General features: G+C 49.1%; 1 protein-coding gene across 6 annotated transcripts in view; it reads right to left on the bottom strand.

Annotated features, from left to right (window-relative positions):
* The window catches only part of Fam117a (family with sequence similarity 117, member A), a 44,855-nt gene that overhangs the window by 8,757 nt on the left and 23,923 nt on the right, over positions 1-12,175 (bottom strand). For all 6 annotated transcript variants that reach the window (NM_172543.4, XM_006532835.3, XM_006532837.3 and 3 more), the window contains 2 exons: positions 8,948-9,117; positions 1,583-1,678 (listed from right to left, as the gene is read on the bottom strand). In NM_172543.4, the coding sequence (NP_766131.2) occupies positions 1,583-1,678; positions 8,948-9,117 (266 nt within the window). The remainder of the gene's footprint in view (positions 1-1,582; positions 1,679-8,947; positions 9,118-12,175) is intronic.

Here is a 12,175-nt window from a genome sequence, read left to right as displayed (position 1 = left end):
TACCCTGAGCAGGATGCAGAATTTTATGAATGCGAAGGAGCCTAATGAAATTCAGAAAGTAGATTTGCTGCTCACTGCCATAAAAGTTGTGATGACAGTCAAGAAGAAGCATATTTTATTTATTTGTTTATTTGTTTGTTTTATTGGTTTTGGTTTTTTGAGACAGGGTTTCTCTGTGTAGCCTTGGCTGTCCTAGAACTCACTCCATAGATCCAGCTGGCCACAGACCTGCCTGCCTCTGCCTCTCAAGTGCTGGGACGAAAGGTGTGCACCACCACTGCCTGGCTAAGAAACTACTTTTTTAAATTATTGTTTTCAATGCATTTAGTGTATGTGTATGAGTGTCTTGCCTACATGCACGTGTGCCTGGTGTCTGTGGAGGTCAAAGAGGGCACTGAGTCCCCTAGAACTGGAGTTTCTGATGGTTATGTGCCACCATATAGGTGCTGGGGACAGAACCTCAGAAGCAGCAATGAGCATTCTTAACTTCTGAGCCACCTCTCCAGCCACCTCTCCAGCCCCTTTGCAATCACACTGCTGGGGACTGAACCCAGGGCCTCAGCCAAGCTAAGGAGGGCACTAGCCCTGGGCTGCATCTCCCAGCCCAAGGATGTGCCTGCCTTTAGACTTGCTGCTGGGGATCGATCCGACCATGAAGAAAGACTAGGACTTTCCACCCTTCCTAGGCAGAATGTGTTTACTCTGCCATTTAAGGTTTTGAGAATGTTTTACATTTTCACTTGGCTTGAAGCTTACAGTCCAGTGGTTGTGCGTTTTCTCTGCGCTCTGAGCGTGACCACCGAGGGCAGAAACAACTTCCCTCTGTGAATGGGTCAGGGGTGAGTCCTGCTAAGTTGACCTTTCCTTTGGAGCTGCCACAGGACTTGTCAGAAGGAGCTGGTTCAGAAGCCCTGGAATTCCAGCCTGTGGCTTTCTCTCCTCGGTGTCAGGGCCTCCAGCCCTCCCCAGGGGCAGAGGGAGGAGGACCAAGAAAAAGTATTGGGAACCCAGGATTGTTTTTCTCTTTGAAAAGGAAACTTGGTGGATGGTTAAGTAGCAAATGAGGCTGGGGGCTCCTGATTGCCAGGGCCTTGCTCCCTGTCTTCCTTCAGTCTCTGACTCACTTACCAGAGTCCAGCCTCAAAGGAACTAAGCAAACGACTCTCCCAACCTGCAGGCTGGACTCCCCCGCAGCCACTGGCTGGAGTTTCTCTAGCAAGAGGGTCTGAGGCCACACACCCAAGCTACTAGAAGCCGGGGAGCCAGTTGAAGAGCCACCCCCTCAGAAGGAGGCTAGCAGGAAGAAGAGAGGATGGAGGTGTAGCTATCCTCAGGATAAAACTGTCATATAAGCCGGGCGTGGTGGCGCACGCCTTTAATCCCAGCACTCGGGAGGCAGAGGCAGGCGGATTTCTGAGTTCGAGGCCAGCCTGGTCTACAAAGTGAGTTCCAGGACAGCCAGGGCTATACAGAGAAACCCTGTCTCGAAAAACCAAAAAAAAAAAAAAAAAAAAAAAAAAAAAAAAAAAAAAAACTGTCATATAGTACCAGGAGATGGACGGTGTAGGGAGAAGGCATTTACCTCTTTTCGGTGGTCTGTGCTGCCCCACGATGCTGACCGCTTGTGCATGCAGAAGCTGGCCCGCTCACCTTCTGGTTCTTGCCAGGACAGGGGTGTCTGTAGAAAGACATACAGTAAGTAAGATAGACAGCTCCACTGGCAGGAAACAGCTGGTCAGTTTCCTGAATAGAGGTGGTGGCCTGTACAGCCTCCTCACATCTGTTCATCAACCTCATGGACACACCCAGCCCACTTTATCCTTTCGGGCAAGAGAAGCATGTGTGTGGCCTCATCCCGATCTTTACTCTCCAGGAAACTGTCCCCAAGGCCCAACAGTGCTGCCTCCTCTCTCTTTTATTATTTATTTATTTATTTATTTTGGTTTTTCGAGACAGGGTTTCTCTGTATAGCTCTGGCTGTCCTGGAACTCACTTTGTAGACCAGGCTGGCCTCGAACTCAGAAATCTGCCTGCCTCTGCCTCCCAAGTGCTGGGATTAAAGGCATGCACCACCACGCCCGGCTCTTTTATTTTTTTTATTGAATGTTTGGTACTGGGGATGGAACCCAGGGCCTTGAAAATGCTAGGCAAGTGTTCTATGACTGAGCTACATCAGCCCTTCCTTATCCCTTTTTCAAACCTATGTTATAGTCAGTCTGGATACACTCCCATGGTGAGGCCAAGTGCTGTCCCTCTCCCAGGAAGTTTCAAAGAGTCCTGTATCTTTTATTCTCTCCCCATGAATCCAGGTAAGGCCAGGTGCCTGGGAACCCGGGGAAAACAAGTGATCATACAGGATCCCAAAGAGGAAACAGGAGAAAGGTCTCCATGGGTGCCTCAGGATGAAGCAGGTGGCAACTGTTTAATGCCATGATGCAAGCTTGTGTCATCACATAGGCAGAGTGTCAGGGATGCCAAAGTCCTCCAGCACAGGCAGGGGAAGACCGTTTCAGAATTCTGAATCCAGCACTGATTCTTGGTCTGTTCATGCCTCGTGCCTCCTCCCCGTGGTCCTTCTTTGTTCCTTGTGGGGAAGAACATTCCATGTGCTCCCTTCCCTCTGCTGCACGAAGACAGGGGACCCAAGATGGTAGTGGAGGAGCCTCCACTAAAAGAGGAAGTTACTGGCTCCAAGCATGAAGCTCAAGAGGCGCAGAGCCTTCCCCATCACCAACATCCTATTTCCATTCCAAGGGAGTGGCGAAGGGGAGTGCTCTAGTGGGACCAGCTCCTCTCTGACTACTATGCACAAGCTGCCAAAAACACAGGGCCTGGGAACCGGCTCCTCTAAGAGATCTGCTGACCTCCCCCGAGAGGCTGCTGTACACAGAGAGAGGGGGAGGATCAGGGGAAAACAAGACTCCTCACCACCCAACAGCTGCTAAGAGGAGCTCGCAGGGCAAGTCTGAGCCAGGATTGTGAGAACAGACTGCCTGGTGCGACAGCTGCACGTGGAGAAGCCGCTGCAGACTGAGCTTCTGGCCCTTCCTGTCTGCAGCTGCCCGCAAGCAGGACCTTTCCCAGGCCGTGGACCACAGCCAGGGTGAGACCACTGGCAGCCCCAGGGAGTGCATCCTCAGGTCCATTCCCAGCCTTCTTCCTTTATGAAAAGAGCAGCCAGGAATGCAGCCATGTACCCCAAAGCCCTCAGGTGACACTGGCTCTCACAGTCTCTAGAAACCAAGTAGCTGATCTCCTTCCAAATGCCTGGCTCTCTAACTCAGTCTATCAGACCTCAGAAGAGCTACACCAGCTGACAGGGAGAACATAGCCTATCTCCCCATCAGCTACTAGGACTCTGCAGTAACACGCATGTCCTCCTCTGCTCATGTGCCTAGACCAAGCTTGCAGATCACCAGTGCTGCCAGTAGAGTTGAGTCCTACACATCTCTGTCACCTCTGGAAAAGGAGCAAAGACCACAGAGGAGAGATGGCAAAACCTAAGAGGATGATGTTCCCTCCTCACCACTGAAGATACCGGGCTCACAAGTGGGTGGTGAAAGACAAGAAGGATGCTGGGTCAGGTTGCAACTGGCTACTAACACCTCTACATGTGTCTCAGCTACCTCCTCCTAGGAGCTGTGAAGGAGTACAGGGAGATGTAGACTGGTACAGGAGTGGAAGAAAGATGAGGAAACCATAGGAGTTGGTATCATCTCCTTTCCTAATCCATTTCCGACCTCTCCTGAGCAACATCTTCCTACAAACTACTGCGTACTCTCTGTACATGTGATGCTGACGCCATCACTTTATCTCAGCATCCACCACCTGCCCATGGAAATCATCACCCCATCCCTCAACCCAGACAAACTCATCTCTCTCCCTTCTACGATGGGCGAGCCTTACTGCCAATCCCTGCCTTGCCAGAGTGTTCTTGTGAGAGAGAGGCTGAAGGAGCCGGTGCATACAGAGGATAAAGCCATGTGACCACTAAAGCAGAGGCTAGAGCAAGGTGCTATGAGCTAAGAGAAGCCAACCACTACTGAAAGCTGTTTACAGGCTGGTGTGAGTACTGTCAAGCCGGGCAGGTACAAAGGTCCAGCTTTCTGCCTTTCTAGCTGCAGTGGATATGTCAAGTGGGGGAAATGTACCCCAGATTGCTCAGGATCCTCCTTTCTGAGCCTCACTACAAAGGCCTTGGTCATGGTCTCCTTGGGGAACAGTAAAGTCACAGCTAAGATCTACTTCAAGGAGGTCACCAGGATAGAGTCAGGCCAAGCTGTGGGGCAGCAGTGTAAATAGTCATGCTAGACGCCCCTTCGTGTGGAGGAGAGTCTGGGCATAGGGGACCAAAAGTCCATGCTTGTCAGGGGACTCATGCACTAGAATGGACTTTCTCCACACCCTGGCTAAGGGAGCGAGGGAGGGTGGGGTAAGATTACTAACCATGAGTGAGCGGCAGGTCTGCAGCTGCTGTACAAAACCGTGCATGCATGGGTAGAGGACGATTGTCTTGCCAGGGATTATAAGATTCCAGGGCAGCATGTGGAGGGATAGATGGGCATGGAAGAGGAAGACAGCTTCCCACAGAGCCAACAGAGCAGCCAAAGCAAGGAGGATGGGCCCTCCACACTGGGATGGCTTTCTTGGTCTCCAACCCAGCTAAGTTTCTACCTGGAGGTCATGACCAGGAGGGGAAGAGTCCAGGCCCTCAGTGTCTCCAGTAACCTTGGCTCCTGGGCATGCTCCATGCGCAGAGCCGGGCTGGGGCCTGGGAACATACCCACACTGTACCTGTCAGAAGTAAAGAGCAGCCCAGGACCTGACTGGGGATATATATATATATATATATATATATATATATATATATATGTCAGAGGGCAGGTGCTGAGCTCAGTTCAGAAGGAAGCCAGTCCATTAGGACTTTGACCAAACAAAAAGGCTCGGAGGCCAGCACCACTGGCCAGCACCAGAACTATGGCTGCAGGTGGCCAAAGCTGCCATTTCTACCTTAGCAGTGACTGGATAACCCTCAGATTTTCCATCATGGCCACATTTAAGTATTTGTTGTATTGTCAAACCATGCACTGACCCACTGGTCTTGGACACTAGTTTGGAAAACAGGCTCTGTGCCCAAGCCCTTATGCCCACAAAAACAAAAACAAACAAAAAACAAAACAATTTTTTAAAGGTCTGTGACGGTCACACTGGGTCATGTGCCATCAGGGAACACTGAGGCAGCAGCTCAGGGAAAGGCAGGACCCCTGCCCCTGATGCAGGAAAGACAGAAAGGAAGTCCTCTCCAGCCAGGAGGCTGCTCAGCCTCCGGCCTTTGGGATGCTCCCTGATGACGTCTGGTAAGAACTTAAGACTAAAGAAAAGTCAGAGGTAAATGGGAGCAGGAGTGGGGATCACAGAGGTTTCCCCACAATTAAGCAGAAATGGGGATGGAAAGAAGCGAGTGTGAGTGGAGCCAGGCAGGGGAGGTACCCGAGGTCCCTTCTGTGGGAAGGATGCCACCAGCTGGGGAACTTTGCTCAAACAGTCATCCCGGCTGTGGGAAGCCCACTTCCTCCCTCCAGAAGAGTACAAGGCTCATATACTTTGCCCAGTAAGAAGGGATAGAGGTAACCACAGCCACTGGCATGTGCTGCCATCACGAGCCCTGGCCAGGGCACAGCCACTAGGAGAGGCCAACTTAAAGCACTTGGTGGCCAGCTCTGGGTTCCCAGATGGCCTGGAGGAAGGGTGGGCCACAGAAGAGAAAACACACTCAAATAAACTGAGACAATTCTGAAAAACTTCTCTCAGACACAGGACTTCCTGCAGAAGATGGAGATGCCACAGGAAGTGGTGCTGGGGGGAGTGACTCCCTAGCTCTCGCTGGCCCTGTCTCAGGAAGCCACTGCTGGAAACACCTGTTCACACCTTTCACATTGGCCCTCTTGGCTCAAAGCAAGCCAGCTGGAAGTCTAGCTCAGAAGTACAGCATCTGGCTAGCATGTGCAGGCCCTGGGTTCCATCCCCAACATTGAAAAAGATACAAGCATCGAAGCCGTGGCCCCTCCCCAGGTGTCCCGGTTACACCCCTTCCTCCTTTCCAGAATAGCTGTTTTTGTTCCTCTTCCCTCATATGTGAGGAGCCTTGCTCCTACTCAGTCTACGGTTGTCTGAACATTGACTTGTACTTGACTGAAAACATGGAACATGGCCAGGAAGGGGATCCTGGGATCATAGCATTGCCATAGACCCAAGTGCTGAGCACTCTTCAATCTCTTCTGCCCTATGCACTAACAGGCCTGGAGCACACAGCACGCCCAGCTCTCTAAAGGCAGGTGCTCTGGGTCTGAGGCCTAGCTCTGACACTGGCTTGGAAGGAGCAAAGCCCTCTAGGGGAGGTTCTGGGAAAGAGCTGCTTAGCCTCAGCTGTAACTGAAAAGCACATTCCTGGGAGTGTCAGCAATGGCATAGCCTCTAACACAGGGAGGTTAGGCACCCAGGAGAACAGTAACAAGTACCTGCCATTAGGCTGGATGAAGCAGACCACGGAATGTTTCACTGCTATGGCTAGAGAGAAAGGGTGCGAGTGAGGGGCAGGGTAGGAATAGCTGGCTTGCTCAAAGCGACTGGGAAAGGTCTGGCATCCATCCACTCCTAACAGCTGAAAGGCTTTTAATGAACTCAGGATGTAGCTCAGTGGCAGAGCACAAGCACTTGCCTTGCCTGCCTGAAGCCCTAAGCTCTATCTATCTCCAGCATTACAACCCAACAAGCAAACCAACCAGACAGACAGACAGACAGACGGACGGACACACACACACACATACACACACACACAGAGGCATGCTTTCAAAGACCTTAATAGATCTAGATTCCCCACTCCCCTTTCCCTTCTCCACATTTCCTGAAAATTTCATCCATCCTCCTGGGTGATCTCTCGCTGTTCAGAAGGGATGCACAAGGCCTTCTGGGGAGATGGCAGTTGAGCCTAAAGCTTTCACAGTGTAATGCCAGTGCTAAATGTGGCAGCTTGTACCAGGCACAGGAGCCTCAAGCAGTAATTTGAGTGGAACCCAAGCCTAGGAGCAGAAACTTCCCTGAAGAGCAGGCCTGGGAGATGGGCAGAGCACATACTTGGGGTTGGATGCTTACACCGATCAGAATCCTCCCACCTCTTGCCTGCAGCCACAATATTGACAGGTTGCTAAGAGTTCCTCGAGCGAGGGCTGGAGCCCATCCCGGGAAAGAGGAAAGCTCGAGGGCTGGGCCTTGCCAGACCCATGGAGGCACATCGCTGACCTCTGTCTCGCTGTGGCAAGGAGCCCAGACTTGTTATATAAAAGATCTGGCCTGCAGCTGGAAGCCGAAGCAAAAACACGCAGCTCAGAACCCAGGCCACTCCAACTTGGCCAGAGAATGTCTGAGGCCAGCCCTGCCTGGGGTGACAGAGAGAAAGCTCCATGAGAAATAGGACAGCCACTGGACAGAGGCTGGCAAACAGGAAATGACCGAGGTAGGGATACGCTGCCTGATGTCTAGCAAAGCAAGATGCTCATGCATCCACCTACTTGAAGCAACATCAAGGTCCACCCCTGCAGGAAGCCCTCCGTGATTTACTACATTATCTGGCCTGAGCCATAGAGAAAGGAGTGTGTACTGCCAGGCTCACGAGGGATGAAGCATGCCCCTGTCTCCTTATCTAAGGATAAAGGGAGACCAGTGCAGGCTCCCGGAGAGCGCCTGCTCCCCTTCACCTCCTTCCTGCACTTCTACAGAGGACTGGCCATTGATATCACCTTACTGCTTTAACCTTGTTTCAATTCTTTTTGATACAACAAGGGGCATTTCTGGAAGACTCTTGCTCCTCTAGACTTTGCCAGACATCAGCCCCATGACATCCCTTGGTTGTCTGTTCTCGGGCCTTCAGGCAACTGGAAACCAGGCTCAAAGAAACCAAATCTTGTAACCATTGGAAAGGAGAGGGTGTTCAAATGTTCATTAGACACATTTGAAAGTGGATCTCATAAAAAGAAAGGAGCTGGTGGGATGAGCTGAGGAGGCAGAGCGAGCTGCATGGAGCATGGGGGTCCATACGACCCGGCTGTCATGCAACATGGATGGGGGCAGACTGGATACACTCTACACAGCAAAGGAAGAGCTGCCTCACCCCTTCTTGTCCTGTTACCCAGAATGAAGGGCTGGGCCAAGCTAGGTGTTCTTCCCTGCAAGTTGAAGAGGACTCAGCTTAAGCTGCCCCCAAAGGGAGCCTGGCTCTTACCAAACTTAAATGCTAAGAAGACTGAAATCCTAGGTCAGACTAAGAAACTTCTTTGGGTAATTTCCAGATGAGATTGACTTTTTTGCTCAAGTTAACAAATCTTATCCAAAAGATGGACACATGGGCTGGATGGTCTGTGGAGATCCCTTCCAAGGGCAGGACTGTTCATGAAAACACAGGAGAGAAAGCTGGGCTGTGCAGGACTCGGATGCCCTGGAGCAGCTCTGGCCTGGCTGCTGGCAAGGTGTAGCTCTTCACGAGAATGCCCTACACCTACTGATCCAATGGGGTCGACCCTGGCTCAGCGCCTCTTTGGCCACTTCCTCGAATGCCTGGGGAATGCAAACTGGACCAAATGTTGGCCTTAGTTTAACTTCAGGAGGGCAAATCTCATTTTAAAAGTCCCAAACTTAAAAGCCAGCTGCAGATTCTCCACATGTAAACCCTGAAATCCAAACTGTAAGCCCCAGCTTGACGTCTCTTTTCCACCAGGTGGAATGCAAACTCATTTTCACCTATGTTTACAAAAGAAAACAAAGATGGAAAAACCCTGGTAAACAGTAGAAGAAGAAAAGCTTTTATGTACACCCAAAACCCAGGTCAAGTCACTTTTGTGACAGAAGTCACCAGTGGCCTCAGCCAGCCCTCCCACCCCCCTGATCCCATTACCTGGGTGGCCTTGTCATTGGTACAGCAGGTGAAGGCCCCATCGGCATCTCGTGGCCACTGGCCCAGAAGGTAGGAACTGAGGATGGTGTCCAGGGAGAACGTACGCCGGACCTGGGGTGGCTGAGGCCTACACACCGACTTTTCTGGGGCCACCGAACATGGAACGCTGGCTGAAAGAGAGCACAGCCCGCAAGGCCTTGCCATCAGCATGGAGGAAGGAGTCATGGCAACCAGCCTCCTCTCTTCCAGGATACCTCATCTGCCTGCCATGTCTTCCCACCTTCCTGAAAGAATTCACAACAGCAAAGGCCCATCCTGTCTGACCAGCAACCCTGACTTCACGTCCTCACTGGATCCCTTCTGACCACTTCACAGTGGACACAGAGGTCCCTTACGATGTCCTTTGTTCCTGCTCTAGGGTACTCTGAGCCCAGCACTCCCAGGTGTCCACTCCGAGAGACTCCCTGGAGGAACTGTTTCCTAGCCTCGGAGGGAACTCCATGTTCATAAAACACAAGCCTTCTTCCCTTTTTACATTTTCTGCCCTCCTTCCCTCCTCCTGCATCCATTTTGAATCTTCTTTGCTGCACAAATGGCTCAATTAATTAAAAAACATTCTTTTCTTCTTTTTATGGTGTTAAAGACTGGACCCAGATCCTTACATAGGCCAAACAAGGACTGTATTCCACAGCGCTATGTTTTTGAGATAGGATCTTGCCATATTGCCCAGGATGGCCTTGAATGGGCTGTGTAGCCCAGGCCCATCCTGAATTCAATCCTCTGCCTGTCTCCCAAACTGGGATTTCGGGTGTGTACCACCAGGCCCAGCATGAAGGGTCCTTACTACTTCCTCCAGCCCAGGCAGCTCCAGGAGAGCTAGGGCACTGGCCCAGAAAGAGCCTCAAAGCTCTAAGCCAAGGCGTGCAGCAGAAGACAGCAGCCAAGTCTGCGGGCCTTTCCCAACCCCTTCTCTGACTTTTATCTGAATGGCAAAAAACAAAACACAAGAAGGGGCAATTATAAATGCATTCATTTTATTTTATGTTGGCTTAAGATTTCTGGGAGAAATTAAAAGTTGAAACTCTTTTTAAAACATAAGAGTTCTGGGATCATCTGGAAGTCTCAGGGGTCTGAGTTGACTCTGTTTTCTATGTCCCTGTTCAAACACTCCACTATCTGAGGATCTATAAAGACTCTCCTTTAAACAGACAAACTGCCTTCACATCTGTAGTAATCCCTTGTGATTTATGTGTATATTCAGCATAGCAGAAGGAACTGGGAACTGTAGGTATAAATAGACTTGAAGAGGTTTACATTAAAAAGACACAGAAAGATTGGCAGTTCCCCAAAAAATTAAACATAAAATTCCCTTCGGGTCCAGAAATTCCAATTCTAGGTAAAGACTCCCCTCAAAAAAAAAAAAAAAAAAAAAAGAAAAGAAAAAAAGAAAAACACCTCTGAAAGCAGAGATTTGAAAAGTTATTTATATATGTATGATCACAGTAGCATCAATTATAATAGCCATAAATTGAAGGCAACCTGGTGGCACAGGGTGAAATAGTCCAGATACAGACAGACAGCAAATGTCATAGGAGTCCACCTTCATGAGACATCTGGAATAGCCAAATCCATAGGGCCAAGGACGACTAAGGTGACCATGAGCACAGAAGGAAGGGGATGGGGGGTTCTGTTAATCGATGGTTACCTCTGGGATGGTAAAACATTCCAGAAATGATAGTCTGATGGCTACACTATAAATGTACTTATGCCATGGAATTGTAAACTTAAGATGCTTAAAATGGTAATTTTGCTGTTGTTTTGCTTTTGTTGTTTGTTTCTTTTTTGTTTGTTTGTTTTTGATTTTTTGAGACAGGGTTTCTCTGTGTAGCCCTGTCTGTTCTAGAACTCACTCCGTAGACCAGGCTAGCCTCAAATTCAGAAATCTGCCTCCCAAGTGCTAGGATTAAAAGCATGAGCCACCACTGCTCGGTGGGTTGTTTTATTTTTTAAGACAGGGCTTCTCTGTGTAGCCCTGGCTGTCCTGGAAGTCACAGAAATCTACCTGCCTCTGCCTCTCAAGTGCTGAGACTAAAGGTGTGCACTACTGTTACCTGGCAGTGAATTTTACATTATTTATGTTAACCAGCTTTTTAAAAAAAAGATACCAATAATGTGAAATTCTTCAAATTAATTTAGATACTTACATATGTTTTGACAGGCTCCTAATCAATATAAATTATAAAATATATTTTGCATTGTTTTATATATTACAAAATCCCAATTCAAAGTATCAATGATCTACATATTTGCCATTTTAAAGAATTTATGATATCAAACAGTGATTTGTTTAACCATTCCTACTTTGCTGGACATTTGGATTGCTCTCTAATATGCTGTTAGTATATATAGATGTCTTCAGACACACCAGAAGAGGGTATTGGATCCCACTGCAGATGGTTGTGAGCCACCATGTGGTTGCTGGGAATTGAACTCAGGACCTCTGGAAGAGCAGTCAGTGCTCTTACCCACTGAGCCATCTCTCCAGCCTGCTCTCTTAGTTTTTAATGTAACCTTTGTCATACTGTAAATCATTTCCTTCAGCCAGCAAATAAGTACTCACTTAGAAGAGACTAAAAATGACTTTCAATGAAAAAAGTTATAAGTATGAATTGTCAAAAAAATTCAAGAAATATATAAACAAAAGAAACACACACACAGAGATGGGTCATCACCACCTCCTCACCCAGAGACAATCACTGTTAATCATGAAACACTGGTGGGTGCGGTGGCTCACACCTTTAGTCTCCGCACTCAGGAGGTGGGTCTCTATGTTTGAGGCCAGCCTTACACAGTGAGTTCTAGGCAAGCCAGGGTTGCACAGAGAGACCCTGTCTGGGGAAAAAAAGAAGTTTCATCATGCAATCTTACTTTCTGAATGTGGACATGCATACATTTTAAATGTTTTAAATGGGCTAGGGTAAGAAACAAAACAAAACAAAACAAACAAAAAGGCTGGGCACAAACTCAGAAGGCAGAGGCAGGCAGAACTCTCAGTTGGAGGCCAGCCTAGTCTACAGAGAGTTCCAGACAGTCAGAGCTACACAGAGAAACCCTGTCGATGATGGTGATGGTGATGGTGACGATAACAATAATAAAACGGAAGCACATCATAATGTTGTTTGGCTGTGTCCCTACCTTCTTTCTAATCAGTATATGCTGACTACAACA

This window comes from Mus musculus, chromosome 11 (genome assembly GCF_000001635.26).
Source record: "Mus musculus strain C57BL/6J chromosome 11, GRCm38.p6 C57BL/6J".
Taxonomy (NCBI): Eukaryota; Metazoa; Chordata; class Mammalia; order Rodentia; family Muridae; genus Mus; species Mus musculus.
Note: the sequence above shows the minus strand (reverse complement) of the source record. Positions and strands in the feature narration are given on the sequence as shown.